The sequence below is a fragment of the Aphelocoma coerulescens genome, chromosome 6 (assembly GCF_041296385.1).
Source record: "Aphelocoma coerulescens isolate FSJ_1873_10779 chromosome 6, UR_Acoe_1.0, whole genome shotgun sequence".
In the NCBI taxonomy this organism is placed as follows: domain Eukaryota; kingdom Metazoa; phylum Chordata; class Aves; order Passeriformes; family Corvidae; genus Aphelocoma; species Aphelocoma coerulescens.
Genome location: NC_091020.1, coordinates 1,813,713 through 1,834,856, shown reverse-complemented (window position 1 = coordinate 1,834,856; position 21,144 = coordinate 1,813,713). Strand labels below are relative to the sequence as shown.

Genomic DNA, 21,144 nt, shown 5'->3' with positions numbered 1-21,144 from the left:
TAAGTATAAATGTAAATGTAAATGTAAATGTAAATGTAAATATAAATATAAATATAAATATATGTAAAGATAAAATAAATAAAAAATAAATATAAATGTAAATATAAAATAAATATCAATATAAAATAAATATAAATATAAATATAAATATAAAATATAAAATAGAGATAAAGATAAATGTAAATGTAAATGTAAATGTAAATGTAAATGTAAAATAAAGGTAAATATAAATATAAAATAAATTTAAATATAATATAAATAAACATAAACATAAACATAAACATACATATAAACATACATACAAACATAAACATAAACATAAACATAAACATAAACATAAATATAAACATAAATATAAACATAAATATAAATATAAACATAAATATAAACATAAATATAAATATAAATATAAATATAAATATAAATATAAATTCAAATATAAATATAAATTAACTGTAAATATAAATGTAAATATAAAATAAAGGTAAATATAAAATAAATAGAAATATAATGTAGATATAATATATAATATAAATGTAAATGTAAATGTAAATGTAAATATAAATATAAATATAAATATAAATATAAATATAAATACAAATATAAATACAAATATAAATATAATAATTAATGTAAATGAACTGTAAATATAAATGTAAATATAAAATAAAGGTAACTATAAAATAAATGTAAAAATAAATATAATATAATATAGATATAATATAAATGTAAATATAAACAGATCAAATGTAAATATAAATGTAAATGTAAAACAAAGGGAAATATAATATAAATATCAATATAAATATAAATGTAAATAGTTGTCTTCCAAAGGAACCAAATCCTGCAGTGTTTTCCCCCTGATCCATCCCACAGCTCCATCAAAACAATAACTGGGATTAGCAAGGAAGAGCTGGAATCTGCAAACCCACCTGGTTTCGTTTCCATCGTGTGGCAGCAGCTCTTGAATTTTTAACTCCTAGAATTTTCACCTCCCGAGTTTGTAACTCCTGCAAACTGCCAGGGATGCAGGAATTGCACCAGGAGTCACCCTCAGCATTCCCTTCTCCTGCAGAAATTATTAAAATTCATGAACAATTATAAAATTTAATAGAAGCAATAATAAAATTAATTTTATATGAGCAATTACAAAAATTAATATCCAATGATTAAAATTGAGATCCAAACAGCTGCAAAGGAACCTTCCCAGTATCCACACCCTGCTGGAAGCCTGGCTGGATAAAGCCATGCATGGAATGGGAAATACCAAAGCAGCTGAAGGTTAAAATTAAGTAGAAAGAAGAATTCTCTCGGTTTTTTTCCCCATATTTATTTCACATTATTAAACACATGTATCACTCTGATTAATGGAATATCATTAGAAAATCCTGCTGAACACAGAGCATGGATTTGGGAGCACAGTTCAGAACTCGAGGATGGGACACAAAGCCTGGCTCATCCCTTGGGGCAGTTTTTCCTCCCCATTCCTTCCTGGGAGGAAGAGAAAGAGGAAGAACATTTCAGCTCTTTAAAGTGAGCCCTTTAAATTCTGTCGGACCAGCGAGTTCAGTGCTTGGATAACGGATTTATTCCTGATTTTCTGGTTGCCACGCCAGGCTCTACAGGACCTTCAAGGACAGCAAGTACCTGTACATGCTGATGGAGGCCTGCCTGGGGGGAGAGCTCTGGACGATTCTCAGGGACAGGTGAGCTGAGACTTGTCCTGCACAGTGGGACATTCTAAATGTCACAGAATTCCGACTGGAAGGGTTGGAAAGGGCCTCAAAGCCCATCCTATCCCACCCCATCCCACCCCTGCCATGGACAGGGACACCTCCCACTGTCCCAGGCTTCTCCAAGCCCCAGTGTCCAGCCTGGCCTTGGACACTGCCAGGGATCCAGGGGCAGCCCCAGCTGCTCTGGGCACCCTGTGCCAGGGCCTGCCCACCCTCCCAGGGAACAATTCCTTCCCAATATCCCATCCATCCCTGCCCTCTGGCACTGGGAAGCCATTCCCTGTGTCCTGTCCCTCCATGCCTTGTCCCCAGTCCCTCTCCAGCTCTCCTGGAGCCCCTTTAGGCCCTGGAAGGGGCTTTGAGCTCTCCCTGGAGCCTTCTCTTCTCCAGGTGAGCACCCCCAGCTCTCCCAGGCTGGCTCCAGAGCGGCTCCAGCCCTGGGAGCAGCTCCATGGCCTCCTCTGGATTTGCTCCAGCAGCTGCAGGTCCTTTTGATGTCACAGTTTTTAAATCACAATTTCCCATCGCAGGGCTTTTCCCATCCCTGTGTTTGCTCCCTCTGTGAGTGTGAACAGCAACTTCCAGCTCTGCTGCAGAGACACTGATAAATAATATCCAGCAATATTTCCCGAGATTCATGGCCCAGCCAGGACTGAGAGTAATGAGCAGGAGCAAATCAAGAGCTGTGTGTTGGTCCAGATGTCCCATGTTACACCAGGGCTGCTGATCCAAGTGGGAATCAAAATCCACACCGTGCCAGGAGCACTGTTCCATCAGGGTGCAGCAGTGACATGGAAAAAAACCAGCTAGGAAAGCATATAATGCCCCAAACCCTGCCTTGGGAGGGTTGGCCTTGGACTGTTTGGGTACCCGTGGGATGTGCCCATGGAGCAGGGAATTGAAACTCTGGAACAGCCTCATCACTGGCCCAGAATTCCATTACATTTGGAAAGTTTGATCAGAAAGCCAAGATTAAATTGTCTTTTCATTCCCCAGAACGAATTTTCCTCCAGTTCTTCGTGTTCCCAGCAGTCTTTTTCTCACCGAAATGGGAACTGGAGCAAAGTTAGCAGGTGCTGGGGTGGGATTTTCCCTGATCTTCTGTCAGAGCCTGAGAATTCCATCTTTAATTCTTTGGGATTTAAACTGAGGTTCTGCTGCCACCTAGCTTAGACACCCTCCTGATCCCAGCCAGCTCCCAGCAGGCAGGGGGATGTGGTTTTCCTTGGAAAACTGTTGAAACAAGGATCTAGAGGTGCAGTTTGGAGTTTGAATTAATGCTTCAAGTCCCAGCAGCTGTGATTTTCCTGCCTTTTGTCTCAGTTAGGAACATCAATACAGAACCTATCTCCGCACCTCAAAGGAGTTTTAACACTCAAAAACCAAAGCTGGGATTAGGAAAAAACACCTTTTTGCTTACAAGACAAGGATTTTGGGGCTTTATTTCTAAATTCTAGAATAAACCTAAAAATTGTTTCAGGTATTGGAGGCAAAGAGGCTTCTTCCAAAATGGGAATTTAATTAGATAGAGACATAAAGGTGAGTTTAGCAACAGGAACTTTCCAGTGATTTTACTGCAGTGCTAAGAGTTTTAACAGCAGAATGAATTCTGTGGGGAAGGAAACCACTTCCCAGGGATTCATCCAATGGCTTTATCCCTCTTTTTCCTCCCTCCTTTCCACAGGGGTTCGTTTGAGGATTCCACGACCAGGTTTTACACGGCGTGTGTGGTGGAAGCCTTTGCCTACTTGCATTCCAAAGGGATCATTTATCGGGACCTCAAGCCAGAGAACCTCATTCTGGATCACCGAGGTTATGCCAAGCTGGTGAGTGCCAAAAAAATCCCCCCCAAGTCCCACACAGGTTTGGTCAGAGAGGGAGAGGAGAGGAGAGGAGAGGAGAGGAGAGGAGAGGAGAGGAGAGGAGAGGAGAGGAGAGGAGAGGAGAGGAGAGGAGAGGAGAGGAGAGGAGAGGAGAGGAGAGGAGAGGAGAGGAGAGGAGAGGAGAGGAGAGGAGAGGAGAGGAGAGGAGAGGAGAGGAGAGGAGAGGAGAGGAGAGGAGAGGAGAGGAGAGGAGAGGAGAGGAGAGGAGAGGAGAGGAGAGGAGAGGAGAGGAGAGGAGAGGAGAGGAGAGGAGAGGAGAGGAGAGGAGAGGAGAGGAGAGGAGAGGAGAGGAGAGGAGAGGAGAGGAGAGGAGAGGAGAGGAGAGGAGAGGAGAGGAGAGGAGAGGAGAGGAGAGGAGAGGAGAGGAGAGGAGAGGAGAGGAGAGGAGAAGAGAGTCCCCTTGGTGGGAGGTGCTGCAGGATGTGGGCCCTTGGGAAGCCACCAGTGAAGGACAGGACCCCTAAAAGGAGCTGGCCCAGGAGGGGCTGATGCCCCCTGGGAGTCATGGGGGGCCAAGGGCTCTGTTTCTGGGTTTGGGGGCTCTTTGGGGCAGGAGCAGCTGGGGACAGTGACTCAGCCACCATCACGGCCTGGTGGCAGCTGCCATGTGTCACCTTCTGAGTGACATCGGGGTTTGCCCTCTGCAGCATTTCCCAGCGCCGGGCTCCTGTGAGGTGGAGGGTGGTAGAAGATAGCAAGGTCATCATTCCCATCAGAGGATGGGAAGGAATTGTTCCCTGGCAGGGTGGGCAGGCCCTGGCACAGGGTGCCCAGAGCAGCTGTGGCTGCCCCTGGATCCCTGGCAGTGTCCAAGGCCAGGCTGGACATTGGGGCTTGGAGCAGCCTGGGACAGTGGAAGGTGTCCCTGCCCATGGCAGGGGTGGCACTGGATGGGCTTTGGGGTCCCTTGCAACCCTTGCAGCTGGAATTCTGTGACATTTAAAACATCCCACTGTGCAGGACAAGTCCCAGCTCACCTGTCCCAGCTTACCTGTCCAGAGCTCTCCCAGCTTAAAACCATTCCTTGCCGGAGTTAAATTAAATTTAAAAGAAAAAAAGCAAAATAAATCAACCTGTGCTGTGAGTGATAGAAAGTTCCAACCCCCAAGAAACCCTCGGTGCTGGTGTTTGCCTCCCTCATGGGAATATTCCCGAGGATAAATCAGCAAAAAGGTCACTGTGGTTCCCTGGTCCTGGAACGACCCTCGGTGCTTAATTAGGAGAAAATTCCCATGAGGAATCCTCCTTTCTGCCTTGCTTCACTTCAAGAGAAGCAGAGCCCAGGGCTGACATTCCCTCTGATGCCCTGCCCTGACGCTCCCCTGCCCTTTCCCCCAGGTCGATTTTGGCTTTGCAAAGAAAATAGGATTTGGAAAGAAAACATGGACTTTCTGTGGCACCCCGGAGTACGTCGCCCCCGAGATCATCCTGAACAAAGGTCACGACATTTCGGCAGACTACTGGTCCCTGGGAATCCTGATGTACGAGCTCCTGACTGGCAGGTATGGCCATCGAAACTCATCCCAACCTTTCTGCCCTTGTCACCCCGATCAGGCCAGGCCAGGGCCAGGGCCAGGGCTGGGCCAGGGAACGCCACGGTGCCTTTTCCACTCAAATCATCTCTTTTTGGCCCTGAATGGGCTGGAAAGGATGGAAAAGGGGAAGGGTTTGGCCCTGAATGGTCTGGAGATGATGGGAAAAGGGAAGGGTTTGCACTCAGCTGGGGAGGTTCCTAACTGCTGGAAAGGAGGAGGTGGATTCAACTCCATCCATCCCTTCCCGTATTTAATTTGGGATATCACTGCTGCTCTTGGCAGTGGTGGCTTCCTGGAGCTTCCTCACCTCATCCCCCATAGCTCACCCCCAGGAGCTGGGGAAGGATCCCCCTCCTCCAGCTGCCCATCCTTCGGGGCTGGACACACACACACACACACACACCCCCCATCCATGGAAAGCCAATGAATCCCCCTGGAATCAGGTGCCATCACACAGAGATGAGCCAGGGACTGCTGCTCAGAGCCTCCTGCCTCGGGCTCTTGGGATGTGGCTGCCATGGGAAGAAGAGATTTAGCATGGAAAACTTCTTCTTGGTGCTTCCCTGAGGCCAACATCCCTGAATTCCAGAGCTCCTTGACAACGGTTAGGATCGCGGGAAGCAAAGCATTCTGGTTGACATCTACCTTTGCTCATCTGGATTTATTCTATCAGACTTCAGTGCTGTTTTTTAAGACAAATTTTGATTAAAGACAAGTTTTTAATCTTTTTTTCCTTCCCTGTGCCCTCTGAAGTCCCCCTTTCTCAGGCCCAGACCCCATGAAGACCTATAACATCATATTAAGGGGGATAGACATGATTGAATTTCCAAAGAAGATTGCCAAAAATGCTGCTAATTTAATTAAAAAACTATGCAGGTAAGTGGATGAAAGAAAAAAACCAAAAAAGCCTTGATGTTGTTTGCAAAGAAATGGGCTGGTCAGAGGGATTTAGGATTTGTTATTCCTTTTACAGGGACAATCCATCAGAAAGATTAGGGAACTTGAAAAATGGAGTGAAAGATATCCAAAAGCACAAGTAAGTGTCTCCTGCAGCAGCCAGCAGCTCCAACCCCCAGAAAGGGGCATTTCAAACACCTCGATTTTCTCCTAAAATCCACTTTCTGTCCATAATGTAAATTCATCCTCCCTTTTGGTCCCATGGGAGGCCTTAAATGATGTCTTAGGAGTTTGTTGGGATAAGAACAGGTGAGAGACCCATTCCAGGAACAATTTATCCCATCCATCCATGCTGGATCTTCTCCTCTTCCATCCCCACAGCAAGCAGGAATGGATTGGATGGATATTTTTGGGGAGAGGCTCAGGGCTCATCCACCCACCTTGGGCAAACCTGAGGAAAACCACAAATGGGACATCCTTGAGCATGACGTGGGGAATTAACTGAATTCCATAGGAAAAAAGGGCATTTGGGGTTTCCTGTGGGAGGGATCCACCCTTTGGAAGGGAAGGAGCAGCTTCCAGGGAACCTGCAGCAAGGAATGGTTCCCACCGGAGTGTTGGCCATTTCCACTTGTGTGGTGTCACCACGGGGTTGCTGCACACTCTTCCTCTCTCATCCCAAAAAAAAAGATGACAGGAAAAATTCCAAAGGGATTTTTAGGCAAGGTCTGTGGGAGATGAAGCCTTTGTTTAAGCCGTTTTCTTTTCTTTTTGTGCTACACCTATCTAACTTTGGATTCTTCCCTCCCTTCAGATGGTTTGAAGGCTTTAACTGGGAAGGGTTACGGAAAGGGACACTGACACCTCCCATAATCCCAAGTGTAAGTTTTCCTATTGTTGTTTCCTCCTCTGTGGCCAGTTCCTCGGGGATGCCATGAGCTTTGGGCAGTGGTGCATGGGGTGAAGGGAATAATGTGCTTCGTTTCTTCTGGAGATGTTTGAAGAAGGCACTTCAGGCCCATTCCCAGCTGAGCTTGGTCTCCAGGCAGGCTCTTCCTGGGGAAAGCAGTTTGGGGAGGGCACAGCCATGGAGAAATCCCCTTTGCAGCAGGGGATAGAGGCAGGATCACTCATTCCAACACATTTTCCTCTCTCTCACCTGCTCTGCTTGTTTCTGCATCTCCTTTTCCCATCTCAGTGCAGAGCTGCCCCTTCCACCCCTGCTCTCCGCTGCGTCCTCTTCCCTTCTCCTTTATTCTCATTTCCATGGAAAGGCAAGTGGGATTTGGATGCCATCTCCCTTTTAATTCACGTTACCCTTCCCTTCTGTGCTGTCCTTTGTGCGTGTGCCCCTTTTCCCCGCATCCATGTCCTACATGAAAAGCGCTGTTGATGTTTAACCGGGAGCGGGTGCGGAGGGACAGCTCCGCTCATTTTCCTTTGGAGCAAAGCCCTTCCTTTGATGTCTTTGTGAGCTCTCTGCCCTCAAAGCCCGGCTGCAAAGGGAAACCAAACAGGATTAGCTGACAGAAATTACCTCGGCCCCTTCTGTCCTGCAGCCTCCCCTCCTTGTTCCAGCTTAATCCCTTGGGATCACCGGGAGAATGCCATTAATGGGGCTTTAATTGCACCCCATTGCTCCGGCCCGCAGTTCCTGCAGCAGGGGCAGGCACAGCTCCGGGGCTGAATCCGCCATCCCAAAGTGTGCTTAGGGAAAGAGCAGGAGGGTTTCCCACCCCCCTTTCATCCTGTGGGATGCAGGAGCCCCTGGAGTCAGTGGGAGAAAACAGGACTTGGCAAATACCTCCCTAAACAGCTCAGAAATGTTTTAGAGATCAAAGCTGGGTTTGGCTGGGCTTTTTGTCTGTTAAGCTCAATCGACAATCCTGGGATGGTTTGGCTTGGAAGGGACCTTCAAGATCATCCAGTTCCACCACCTTCCATGGGCAGGGACACCTTCCACTATCCCAGACTGCTCCAAGCCCTGTCCAACCTGGCCTTGGCCTCTTTTTAATGCTTATCAATTCGTCAGCAGGACCACATTTCAAGTCAGGCAGTGAAGTCAAGTTTGCTCCTTCACATCCTGCTGCAATTCCTGCTTTAGAAATGCAGGATGTCTGAGTAGCCTGAAAAACTCCAGGATGTTTTCCCAACTGGTTTTGGTGGGTTTTCAGTTTAGTAGGAGCATTTCCAACACTGCTCTTACTCCACATAGCAAGGCTGACCGGAGTAGATGGGAGCATCCTGCCCTCTTCAGAGGAATCCTCTTCCAGGACAGCTCCAGGCTGGCCCTAATCCTGGTTCAACAAAGCACATCCTTTCCCTGAGCTCTTAGGAGCAGCATCTCCTCCAGCCCTGCTCCTGAGATCCTCTCCAAACCCATGAACTGTGGATTTTGTTAACCTCAGAGCTGTCAGTCCCACTCCAGCTCATTTTCCACAAGTTTTTTTGGCAAAGTCTCAACTGCCACTCTGAAAAGGGACCCAAAACACAGCTCTTCGAGCAGACATCCATTTTTCCTTAATCCACCTATCCTTGGCAGCTGGGAAGGAGCCAGTAGGGCCAAGCATATAGATTAGATCCTATTTTTAAAGAAAAAAGGTTTTTCCCAGCTCTTTAACTCCCATTTGTTATGTGGTACTTGCCAGTGAAGCAATCAAAGAGCTCTTGCTCCACGGGATTTCTGGAAAGATCCCAATTTACAACCTGCTGCTAGGACACCGCTGAGCCTTGATACCACAGCTGGAACCGGTGATTTTACCTCTCCTTAAAAGCTCAGGACTCTTCCAAAGATGAACTGAGGAAGCAAAGGGTGAAGGAGCACCCGCAAAGTCAGCGGATCCAGATAATCAGAAAGAAATTAAAGCTTTTTAAATGAAGATTCTATAGGGTGGGTTTATTTTTCCAAAACGAGCTAGCTATTCCATAATCCTGATTTCCCCCAAGGTGTGTGTTCAGCAGCAGGAAAATGCTGATGCAGTTGGGCAGACATTAAATTTAAACATTAAATTTAGAGCTGGAGTTGGAGCTCCCCTCTTTTCCCAAGGCTTGCAGCAGCATCCAGCATGAAATGGGAATTTCGGGAGGGTTAACAAGGCCAGGTGGGTCGGGGCAATCCCTGGGATCAGTCCAGGCTGGATATTGGAAAAAAAATCTTCCTGTGAGGGAGGTGAGGCCCTGGCACAGGGTGCCCAGAGCAGCTGGGGCTGCCCCTGGATCCCTGGCAGTGTCCAAGGCCAGGTTGGACATTGGGGCTTGGAGCAGCCTGGGACAGTGGAAGGTGTCCCTGCCCGTGGCAGGGGGTGGCACTGGGTGGGATTTAAGGTCCCTTCCAACCCAAACCTTGCTGGAATTCTGTGAGTCAATGACTGCCAGGTAGCCCCTGGCTCAGGCTCTTCCACAGGTGAAATGACTGAAAACTGCAGCAAGTGTTTTCCTGCTCTGGTAAAGCTTAACGTATTGAATTTCTAGTAAGACTGATTATTTTGGGATGGAGAGCTGCTGGTTTCCTCTTATATTGTTGATTTTTTTTTACTGTATTGACTTCATCAAGTCCTCACTGGAAGAAAGTTTCCCTCACTGTCACGAAGCAGGAAAATCAGACATTCTGTAGCCAGGGTCGATTTCAAATGTCACGGTTTCCAAAAAAAGACACGTGGTTGGCCTTCATCCTGGGAAGATGGGCTTCTCTGGAAGGATCCTGTGGCTGAGCAAGGCTTGCCAGGAAGTTTGGAGGAACAGGATCCTGATCCTTTAAAGCTCAGGATCCTGGAGCCATGGATGGGAAATCCTGGGCTCTGGGGAGGCTTTTTCCAAGTCTGTTGTTATAACCTTGTTCCAACGGGTGGGAAAACTCAGGAGACGTGGGGAGCTGAGGGAAATCCCCCAGCAAAAAGCTGTGTGTGCAGCACTTCCCTGGCTGCCTGGGGATTCTCTGGGATGCCCGTAGCTGTGGGATGGAGAGGGAATGTCAGCACTGGGATGAACATCCCCTTCTTGTCGCTCTTCCCCCCACAGGTCACGTCTCCCACGGACACAAGCAACTTTGACAGCTTCCCAGAGGACAGTGACGAGCCACCCCCTGACGACAACTCAGGATGGGACATAGATTTTTAATGTTCTTTCTCTTACCTGCTTCTGCCTTGCCGAGGACAGCTTTTCCTGGGACGTGGCTGCCAGCGGAACGGGAAGACCGGAATTGGGGAGGATTTGTGCTCGGGGTCACCATGATGCCTTGATTGATGCTGCTCCAGTAACTCCAGTGGCATTAGGACTTCCTGCTTAGTGACAATAGTGCTCTCCATGTTTTCTGTTGGAACGTGACCTGGTGGACATGGTGGTCCTGGCACAGAGCCTTTCTCCGGCACAGAACTCCTCTTCTGTCGCCTCAGAGATCTGGGCACACTCCTGGTTAGCAGAGTGAGAGATCCGTAGAGTAAGAGGCACTTAATTCCAGCTGCTTTTTCCGTAGGATCGGTAGTAATTTATGAAGTGCTGCACTCCTCCCGTGCAGGATTTGGGCTGTTCCCACCCTCCGAGCCCGGCAGGGCAGCGCCGGGGCCCAGGAGGAGCACGGGCACAGCGCTCCCACCGCAGCAGAGGGAATGTGCCCTTCTCCTTTGCGAGCAGTATTCCCGACGAGACTGAATGGTCCCTTTCCTCCTTGCGTTGGAACCGTTTTGGCTCAGCCTGCTCAAGCAAAAGCACACACACGTGCTGCACGTGCTGCCGAGGCACAGCGGGCACAGCGGGCACAGCGGGCACAGCGGGCACAGCGGGCACAGCGGGCTCGCTGCTCTCGCGGGCCAGCAGCGCCTGCGGGCGGCCGCTTCTCCTTTCCCTGGGAGGGAACCAGCACGGCACGGGAAGAGCAGATCGTGGAGTGAATCCACTGTGCATCCATTGATCCATTGCACGTTATTGATCCATTGTACATGTATTGATCCATTGCACGTTATTGATCCACTGTGCATCCATCGATCCACTGCACATTATTGATCCACTGTGCATCCATCGATCCATTGCATATTATTGATCCATTGTGCATCCCTTGATCCATTGTGTATCCATCAATCCACTGTGCATCCATCGATCCATTGCATATTATTGATCCATTGTGTATCCATTGATCCATTGCACATTATTGATCCACTGTGCATCTATTGATCCACTGTGCATCCATCGATCCATTGCATATTATTGATCCACTGTGCATCCATCGATCCATTGCATATTATTGATCCATTGTGTATCCATTGATCCATTGCACATTATTGATCCATTGTGCATCTGTTGATCCACTGTGTATCCATTGATCCATTGCACATTATTGATCCATTGTGCATCTATTGATCCATTGTACATCTATCGATCCATTTCACATCTACTGATCCATTTCACATCTACTGATGCGCTTCACAGTGCTTTAATCACAGTCCTGGAACAAAGCAACAGCAGCCTACCAGTCTGATTGATTAGGCATAAAATTAAGGATACCTTTGACCTTTTTAGGCCCAAAAGGAAAAACATGAGAGCTGTGATGTCCTTTCGAGGTGCTCTGTCCATCTCTCACTCGGGAAGTGCTTGTCCCTGATCCATCCTGTCAGGAATATGTAGCAGAGGCTTTGTTCTCTATCCTGATGATTCCATGTCTGCATCTCTTCCATGTTTAAAGGATCTCATTAAAATAAAAGTCCTGGCTCTGATGGAACATCACCAGTAATCCCAATGCCTCTCCAGGCTAAGGAGCTCCCCAGGAAAGTCAGTGGAATTCAATGGGAAATGGATTATTCCTGTGAAGTCTCCAGCATGCCAGGTCCAAATGTCTGTGTTTAACACAGGGATGGCCAAATTTGTATGGAAGAAAGAGCTGGGGAAAACAATATTATCAGGATCTACTTTTCCCTCACTTCCACTGCTTTTCCTTTGCTTGAATTCTCCCCTCTGGTTTATGGGATGCAGCAGAGGGATCCTGTCCTGGGCGCCTGTTTGTTGCCTATCCACAGGACTAAAGGTTTATCCCATTATCCAGCTGGAAACATCAGCTTCTGGTCTCTCTGAGAGACCTTGCCCCAAAGAACCACAGAATCATGGAATGATGGAATGGTTTGGGTTGGAAGGGACCTTAAAGGTCCTCTCATTGCACCCCCTGCCGTGGGTGAGCAGGTGCTGCCCCGTTTGAGCTCAGCTGCCAAGAGCTGACTGTGGAAAGATCAAGTCTTGCTGGCAAGGGCTTTTCCCACATATTACATGGAAAAGGTCTGTTTGAGCAGTAAAAAATTCCTTCCCTGCTGCTAAATCCCAACTCTTTTGCATGTTTTTCATGGAAGGATTTAATTAAAAGGGTATCTTGACAGCGTGGGCTGTGTCTGCTGTTTAACATGAGCTGGGTCGTGTGACACCTTTGAAACCAGTCTGTGGCTCTGGAATCCCCTCTGTTTTCCAGAGGGTGAGGCCACACCTCTGGCACAGTCACTTCTGGTGTTCTTTAACCATTAAAACTTCATTTGCCTTCAAAACCACAGGGAAAAGGCAGCACCTGCTGGCTTTCCCACCTTTCTCCAAGGGATGGACAGCACTGAGAGCCAAGGCTGAGCACGAGGGCTAAAACACTCACCAGGCATCTTAAACAGGCCTAACAGCCAAATTCTTCCCTCACATCCCCCTGGATTTCCACTCCATGGGGACAGCTTTCTGTAGGAGTTTGTCCCAGGATGGTGACACCAGATGCAGTTGGCAGGCGAGGAGGAGAAAGCACCACAAGGATTTGGGGGACAGCCCGAAAACGTGGCAGGAAGGAGGGTCTAGAATAGGCTGAGGAGTTGGGTTTCTTTTTCCTGTCCCTTTTTTTCCTTGTGCCAGGCATGGGAATTGATACCTGCAGCGTGCACTGTGCTGAACTTGAGTTTATTTTGATATCAAACACCTCACTTGACTTTCCATGGCCTCTCCTGAGCATTAACACTTTGCATATGTATATGATAAGCCTTCAGTTATAAGAATATATTTAAGTTGCTTTATATATATCTCTATATATCCACAACAAGGGATTGCCTCCGTGTTTCCACCTCCTGTCCTTATTTCTTTGTCTCCTTTCCTGACCTATGGGACGACGGCGTTTTTTAGGGAAGGGGTAATCAGCTCCCGTGTTTCCAGAGGGGCTTTGATTGGTGTCGTAGCTTCTCCTGGAGCTGCACTGCCCACAGCAAACTCCTCTTCAACAACAGGACCACGAGCAGATATTTCTGTAAATAGGTATTTTCGTGTCGGTATTTTGTGGGTCACACAGAACTTTTCTGTTCTTTTCCAGTTCCATGGCATTATTCCTTCATTTCCTTATTTGTAATGTAACGTTTTTAGGTCGAGGTAGACTTGAATTAATGTCATATTTGTCAGTATGATTAAACTTTCTGTCAGCTGTCCTGTCCACCCATCTGTCCCATAGTTCTAGAACGTCACTGGCTATCTGGCATTGTTGCAAGTGCCTTAAATCCATGGCATCTTATTAAAAAAAAAAAAAAAGACAAATTTGGTGTTATGCTGCATGACAAAGACAAACACACCTCAAACTGTCGTCCTTTCTTAGCTTGCTGCGTTTTACAGTTCTTTCTGCTACCGATTTCTAAGCCTTTATTATCTGATCTCGATGAATTCCAGAAATGATGACATTGTTCTCTGATTTCTGTTCAATGTACCAGAGCTGTGTATCTGTTAATGAGATACAGAGTCATTTCTGTGAAATGTATAAATGTGATGTGCGGGTCAAATTACTCTCTGACGTCCTAGCAGTCCATAGACAGGTATTCCTGTTTTGCTAAGCTCTGCAGATCCCACCCATCCATGCTGTCCCACACAGCCCCCTTGGGAATCTCCCACCCACCGCCGGCTCAAACCCTGGTGCAAAGCCGAGGCTCCTTTGCACCGCTCAACCCAACAGGATCTGTGCTTTTCCCTCCCCCATTCCCTGCATCCACGGGGATGAGCCCTGGAAGCTGCTCCGCGGCTCCTCAGCCCTGACACCGAGACTTTTAGGGCTTTCTCAGAAAAAGGGGAAATTCCCATTTGGAGTTGCCTCTCCCCCCCAGTCCCGATTTGCGCTGGTTTTACCCCAGCCCCGTGTTTTATACTCTGATTTTCTCTCCTTCCATGGCAGAGGTTTTGTTTGTCGGGCAGATGTCGGTCACGCCCCGGCCATCGGCCGCTTGCACTCTGTGGATGTTGACTGAGGAACTTTGGGTTTTTTATCATAAACTTCCATGGCTTTTGTTTCGCTCTGTACTCCCCCTGCAGCTGTAATTGCCGAGTGCCTGTTGTATACTTTATAGAGTTGAAATAAAAATAATTACTTTTGAGTGGCTGTCAGTGGGTTTCTTGCAGAGCAGAAGCCGAGTTTGGGAGAGATCTCCTGGGCAGTGGTGAAATGTGGGGTGACAGGGGTTCTGCTCCCAGAACTGGTTGCCCAGAGCAGCTGTGGCTGCCCCTGGATCCCTGGAAGTGTCCAAAGCCAGGTTGGACACTGGGGCTTGGAGCAGCCTGGGGTAGTGGAAGGTGTCCCTGCCCATGGAACTGGATGGGCTTTAAGGTCCCTTCCAACCCAAAATCATTCTGTGATTTGATGACGATTCTGTGAGGTGAGCAAAAGCGGGGAAAAGGAGCAATGAAACATCCTCTCAGGAGGGAAAGGAATCTGGTAAGGGTCCAAGGAACAGCTGGGAATCGTCACCAATCGTTTTGCGGGATGCAGCAATCGCAGGTCGAAGTCAATAATGCAATAAAAACCCCAGGGTGACGTGGCCCTCACCTGAAACTGCCAGGGGAACACCGGGATTTCGGGGCGAGGCGTGGTGCTCGTTACTCCGGGCTAAAACTAGGGAAGGCAGGAGGGGTGGCCGGGCTGTGCCGGGGATGTCGCCCGGCCGTGACTCAGCCGCTGCTGACGGCACCGGCCCGCCGTGCTCCCGAAACCTTCCCAGGCAATTATTAGCCCGGCCTGAGCCGTTCGGGGCTGGAACAGCTGATAGTGGATACCGGGACAGCGATACCGGGAGAGGGGGGGCGTTAATTGCAGTAATTGCGGAATCCCCCACCCCGGGGGTTCTGGGGGCGCTGCTCCGGCTCGTCGGATTCTCATTTAAACCGAGCTTTGAAAAGGAATGAACGGGAGCACGGGGCCGCCACCGGGAAAAGCCGGGTTAATCAACGGCGGGTAATTAACGAAGGTTAATTACCGGACCGGGGAGGGGGGAGTGGGGCGCGACGGCGCGGCAGGACCGCCAGGGGGCGCCCTGGGGCCGCGCTGCCCCGACAGGGGGGACGAGGGGGAATGGGGGGGAATGGGAAAGGAATGGGGGGTTGGGGGGGGAATGGGGTGGGAAAGGAATGGGGGGGGGGACGCCTTTGATCTCGCCGCATCAAAGGGCCCGGAGCTCCCCCCCACCGATGCTGCCCCCCCCTCCGCCCCGGCTGGGGTCAGGGGAGTAGGGGGAGGACACCGAGAGTCCCATCGTGTGTCCCCCCCGTGTCCCCGCACACAGCCCGGCGCGGGGGGATGCGGAGCAGCCCTTCTCCCTTCCTGCAAGGCTGCGCTGGCGCCAGGAAGGACGCGGGGGAGGCGGCGGGGGGGAGACTTGGAGGAGACCAAAGGACCGACTCTGCCATCGGGGGAGGGCGGGGGGGCTCTCTGCACCCACAGCGGCTCCCACCCACTATGGGGGGGTTGCATAAGGGGGAGTGTCCCCCCCTTCCCTCTTCCCGGTCCCCTCCATCGGGCGCGCCCGGCTGGAGACAGCGGCGGCGTCGGGGAGTGCGGAGCATCTGGCCGGGAACCGGGGCGGGGGATGCCGGGGGGGGATGGGGGCTGCCCTCGCCCTTGCGAAACCCCCTCCCGACCAATGTGGGAGCCCTCGGGGCGGGGTGGGGGCGGTTTTGGGGGCTCGTGGGCACAGCCCCCCCGGGAACGCTTTGAAATCCCAGGCGGCGGGCCCCCCGCCCCGAGGGGGCGGGCAGGAGGCAGCCCCGGGGGTATAAAGGCGGCGGAGGAGCGCAGGAGCCGCTGCTCGCGGCTCGGTGCTGCTGCTCGGGGACTCAGCGGGCACGGGCGGCACCAGGATGCGGGGGCTGGTGGCGCTGCTGGCGGCGCTGAGCTGCGCGGCCCCGGCGGGGCGGGCGGCGGCTCCCGGGGGTGCCCTCAGCTCCAACGCCATCAAGGGACCCCCCCCGGGCGGGGCGGCCGAGGCCAGCGCCGCCCCCGCACCCCCTTTCGACGGCAGCAACAAGGCCCCGCCGGCCGCCACCCGGCAGGTAGGAGAGAGCACGGATGGAGCGGCGGGGCACACACCGGGAATGGAGCGGGGCACACACCGGGAATGTGGGGGGGGGAGACACATTTGGGATGAGAGGTGGGACTCCGGGGATGAGGACGCACACCGGGAGATGGAGCAGAGGGATACGGACGATGGAGGGGACACCGGGGAGGGGAACGCACCGGGGATGGAGGGGATCGAAGGGGAGGACGCAGCGCAGATGGATGGAGGGGGTGCCCCAGGGATGGAGTAGAGGGACACACCGGAACCCGCACGCGCATGGGGGATAGAGTGGGGGACACCTCGGGGATGGAGGGGACACCGGGGACGGGGGGGACGTCCCGGGGGTGGAGGCGGGGAGGGACACACGGGAGATGGGATGGAGCGGACGCGCCGGGGATTGGAGAGGGGGGGACACACTCGGGGATGGGAGCGTCGGCCCCGCTGACCCCCCCGCCTCCTCTGTACCCCCCAGCCTTTCCCGTGTGCCGAGGACGAGGACTGCGGCCCCGAGGAGTTCTGCGGGGGGGCGGCCCGCGGCGGGGGGGCCCCGCTGTGCCTCGGCTGCCGGCGGCGCCGCAAGCGCTGCCTGCGCGATGCCATGTGCTGCCCCGGCATGACCTGCAGCAACGGTGAGGGCAGGGCACACCTGCAGCTGGGGCCGCGGGAGGGGTCGGGGTCCCACGCGAGGCTGACAGCCGCCCCACTGCCCCCGCAGGTCTCTGCACGCCCCCGGAGCCGCCGCACGGAGCGGCCGAGCCGGAGGAGACGGGCACCGAGGCGCTGCCCCGACGGACGCCCGCGCCCGCCTGGCTACCCACTGCCAAAGGTGAGGCGTCCCTGCTGCTGTGACCCCGCTGTCCCGCCTGAGGCTGCCCATCCTTCCCTGCTGTTCCCTGGGCACCAGTCCAGGCTGCGCCCCTGCTCTGCTGTCCCCTAGGATCTGGCCGGGAGCCCCATCCTGCATCTCTGTCCCCCGTGGGGATCAGTCCAGGACGCCATCCCCCATGGGGTTGGTCCGGGATGCTCCCCTTTCCCTCTTGCCCCCTGTGGGATCAGTCCGGGATACCCACCGAGTCCCACTGACCCCAGGAGATAAACCGGGGATGCCCAGCCTGCCCGTGGGGTGGTTTGGGAGTGATCAATCTGTGGGATTGATCAATGTGGGATGCCCACCCTGTCCCATTATCCCCTGTGAGCGACGCCCGCGATGCCCACCCGGTGTCCCCCGCCCCCTCGCTGAGCATCCCCCGCTGTCCCCACGCAGGCGAGGAGGGCGACTTCTGCCTGCGCTCGTCGGACTGCGCGGCCGGGCTGTGCTGCGCCCGCCACTTCTGGTCCAAGATCTGCAAGCCGGTGCTGCGGGAGGGGCAGGTGTGCACCCGGCACCGGCGGAAAGGCGCCCACGGCCTGGAGATCTTCCAGCGCTGCCAGTGTGCCGAGGGGCTGGCGTGCCGCCTGCAGCGAGAGCACGGCCCCGCCGACGCGTCCCGCCTGCACACGTGCCAGCGGCACTGAGCGACACACGGACGGGACGGACGGGACGGACGCGGCTGACTCCGGCGCCGCCGGAGCGAAGGTTGTTTCTCAAGGGAACTTCTCCTAAGCGACTTCTTGCAGTACGTTACTGTGTTGTGAATACTCGAGCTGGCACTTAGCTGTACATAACGCCGGGACTTTAATGACTTTTCGTGAGTTATTTCGTGTTTCTCTGAGGGCGCTGCCGGGCGCTCTTCAAGCCGTGACTGTGACTTTGTACACACTGGGTTTTTCTTTCTGGCTCGAAGGGACGCCACCGTCTGTGTGCGAGTGAATAAACTCCTCTTTAAATTCACCCTGCCCGTGTGGGGCTGCCGGGATCCGTCCCGTGCTGCGGGAAGGAGGGAGGGAGGATGTGCCCGGGGGGAACCGAGACAGGGGCGGGGGTTCATCCCCAGCCCCCCTGGGAGAGGCTGCTGGGTCTGCACTGTTTATCCAGCTGCTCTTTAGGAATTCCGTGGTAGCCACTGATGCCCTCTGGCCACCAAACTGAGGATGGGCAGCGCGGCTGGGGCCCTGGGAAGGGCAGCTGGCAGCAGAATCCCCCTCCCTGGTTTGGGAGGGAGGAGGGAGTGAAGGGCCGCTGGAGAGGCTGTGCTGGACCAACCGCGGGTGCTGCCGCTCTCGACCGCTCAACCCTTGCTCTGTGCACAATAAAGATTTGTTTTTCCCTCCACTTTGCAGCTCGTTCCTGCGGCTTTTCACCCTTTTGGGATGGCGCGGAGGGAGGGAAAGCTGCGAGCACACGTTTTTTCCCCGCCCCTTCAGCTGCCCCCCTATTTCAGGTGGTTGTGAGTGTGGAATGAGAGGGAAGCGTGGGGCTGCAGGTGCAGTGCTGGCCCCTGCCCGGCTGCCCTCAGCCTCCCTGCAGCCTGGGGAAGGGCTTTGGGGTGCAAACCCACGGTGGAGCCTTCCCTGGACACCCCTAAAATGCTTTGCACCCTAGCCTGAACCCAGCACATCCCTGGGGGGCTGCGAGGGCCGCGTGTAGGGGAGCACCCCTTCAGCACTGCCTGCTCGTGGGTGTTTGGAGCCTTTGGAGTAGGTGCTGCCTCCTTAGGGCATTTAATTCCCTGGAAAACATGGGATTCTGGAACACCAGCCCCACTGCAGCTCTGCCAGGAGCCGGGGGGTGCTGAACCCAGGCCACGGGCACAGAAAATGGAAAGGAGGGAGGAAACCCAGGAAGAGGCAAACGTTCAAGGGATCATTCCCAGCTTCCTTCCAGCTCCGGGACTGGCTGAGAACAGCCCAAATTCCCCCATATGGGAGGGTAAAACACTGATGGTCCTTAAACCACCTCAATCCACCCTTTAAGTCTCTCTGGAGCAGCTTTTACTGGAGTCACAGCACGAGCTGGGGGCTGAAGCAGCCCCTGAAAGAGTTCCCGACCCAGAGGCTGGAGTTTAGTGCTTGAATCATCGTGCAAGGCTGTGAAAATTAAAAAACCAACGGCTTAAAGTCCTTTTAGAAGCTGTACTTAAAAAAAAAAAAAAAAAAAAAAAAAAAAAAAAAAAAATTGCACAACGCATATAATAATATAATGATTTTATTTTCATAATAATGTTATGCCCAGTAGGAGTCAGTGGCTCTGGGCTGATGAAGGAACCTGGCTATGATAAAATGGAGGCCCCTGGCTAAGAAAAGCATCAGGAGCTGTTCAGGCGGGTTCAGATCTGTCATGAGCAGTGTCATAGTTTATCCCTAGGACATTTAAAGCACTGTCTGTAGGATCAGGGCTTTTTCTCCAGAGGGTTTGAGAGACCAGCCTGGCTTTGATGCCTCTGCAGGCAGGAAAAAACATCCTCATGGTGCATTAAATACTATTTCTTGTCATCTTTGGCACATCTCTGTTCTCCATACTCTTTGGTTTTGCTCAGCTCGGCCATCTCCACACCTGTGCTTGCATGAACCAAAAATGCTTCTTGTGCCTTGATGTTCTTCACTCTCCCGGCCTGGAGAGGGACAGAAGAGCATTTTCAGCAGCCATTCTGAGGTGAGAGGAGCTCAGGTCAGCACTGAGGGACCTCTGAAACGCTGGTTGCACCTGTGTCCCATGCTCTGCACCCAGCAGATACCACAGACATGCCCAGAATAATTTATTTCAGGGATAGATTCAAAAAACCAGTGGTTTTATTGGGTGTTACTCCATCCTCTCCCCCTTTACCACACCTGCAGTCAGGATCTCTTCCCATTTCTGCCCCCTTTAGGCTTTCAGGGTTTGTTCTTTAGGTAAAGCCCCAATAAACTGGATTTAGAAACATCCTTTAGGCAAAACAACAAAAAAGAGAGCGTGACCCCGTGTCTGTTGAGGTTTAACAAAATCAGTTCTTGGAGGGAGGGATTTTCAGCCTTCCCTTGGTTCTGCCCCAGGACCTGAACCCACCTTAGGTCTGCATCATCCTGGGAAGCCAAAACACTCCTTGAGCAGCCCAGGAATGGGGATAGAGAGCCCCTGAGCCCTGGAAATGTGGTGACGGGGAGGCAGAAGCCAAGGCTGCTCGTGTCCCTGGTACAGGGAGAAGGCCCCTAGAAGATGGGTGGGAGGCGGTGGGATTCCCTGAGGAAAAAACCGGGCAGCATCACCATGGCCCCTCCCGGATCCTTCCCCGCAGTGACCGGTTCTCCTTATCAGAAACGCTGGAATTAATTCTTTGCAGGCCCCCAAACAACCCAGTAACAACAACGAAAAGGGCTGGTGGGAAGTAGAAAATATAAAACTTGGGGAAAAAATGGAATGTGTGGAGCCTCTGTGTCTGGACTGGTTGGTGAGTGCGGTCTGGATCTCCTACTCTGAATCCGGAGGGAAGACAGGGAGAAATCCCCAGCTTCAGCTCCTGACACATGAACCAGTGACCCCTGCTGGGAAAGGCACTCAGGATGCACTTCCCCCGCCAGTCTCCTCCTCTCTAAGGAAATTATTCCCTCCAAAGAGCCAGGAACAGCCCCTGAGCAAGGGGAGAGTCAATAAAAACGGCAGGTTTTGGTGGGTGAAGAGTTTTGGCACCTCTGGTGTGCTCACTGCTCCTGCTTTTAGGGCTGGAAGAGCTTCCACAAAGCTCTGTGAAGTTCAAAATTAATATTTAGAACCGTAGAAATCCATAAAGCCTATCCCATAACAGCTTCTGCTGGACAGGGACACCTTCCACCTCCCAGGCTGCTCCAAGCCCCAATGTCCAGCCTGGCCTTGGACACTGCCAGGGATCCAGGGGCAGCCCCAGCTGCTCTGGGCACCCTGTGCCAGGGCCTGCCC

The 21,144-nt window shown here is 52.0% G+C and overlaps 2 protein-coding genes across 8 annotated transcripts in view; both read left to right on the top strand.

The window, feature by feature from the left end:
• Positions 1-14,402, top strand: part of PRKG1 (protein kinase cGMP-dependent 1) — a 376,397-nt gene extending 361,995 nt beyond the window's left edge. For all 7 annotated transcript variants that reach the window (XM_069018843.1, XM_069018838.1, XM_069018837.1 and 4 more), the window contains 7 exons: positions 1,617-1,706; positions 3,421-3,562; positions 4,958-5,121; positions 5,908-6,030; positions 6,128-6,190; positions 6,866-6,932; positions 10,069-14,402. In XM_069018843.1, the coding sequence (XP_068874944.1) occupies positions 1,617-1,706; positions 3,421-3,562; positions 4,958-5,121; positions 5,908-6,030; positions 6,128-6,190; positions 6,866-6,932; positions 10,069-10,167 (748 nt within the window). In that variant the 3' untranslated portion in view covers positions 10,168-14,402. The remainder of the gene's footprint in view (positions 1-1,616; positions 1,707-3,420; positions 3,563-4,957; positions 5,122-5,907; positions 6,031-6,127; positions 6,191-6,865; positions 6,933-10,068) is intronic.
• Positions 14,403-16,110: 1,708 nt separating this feature from the next.
• Positions 16,111-18,567, top strand: DKK1 (dickkopf WNT signaling pathway inhibitor 1). Its single transcript, XM_069020374.1, has 4 exons — positions 16,111-16,350; positions 16,828-16,984; positions 17,071-17,181; positions 17,620-18,567. The coding sequence occupies exons 1-4, from the start codon at positions 16,159-16,161 to the stop codon at positions 17,868-17,870; spliced, it is 711 nt and encodes a 236-aa protein (XP_068876475.1). The 5' UTR covers positions 16,111-16,158; the 3' UTR covers positions 17,871-18,567.
• The last annotated feature ends 2,577 nt before the right edge of the window (positions 18,568-21,144 follow it).

Excerpts from the sequence above, each read along its gene's own strand:
- DKK1 (XM_069020374.1), top strand. The coding sequence starts at position 16,159 with ATGCGGGGGCTGGTGGCGCTGCTGGCGGCGCTGAGCTGCGCGGCCCCG. Across the intron at positions 16,985-17,070 it reads CGGCATGACCTGCAGCAACG|GTCTCTGCACGCCCCCGGAG; the intron begins GTGAGGGCAGGG and ends CTGCCCCCGCAG. Across the intron at positions 17,182-17,619 it reads CTGGCTACCCACTGCCAAAG|GCGAGGAGGGCGACTTCTGC; the intron begins GTGAGGCGTCCC and ends GTCCCCACGCAG.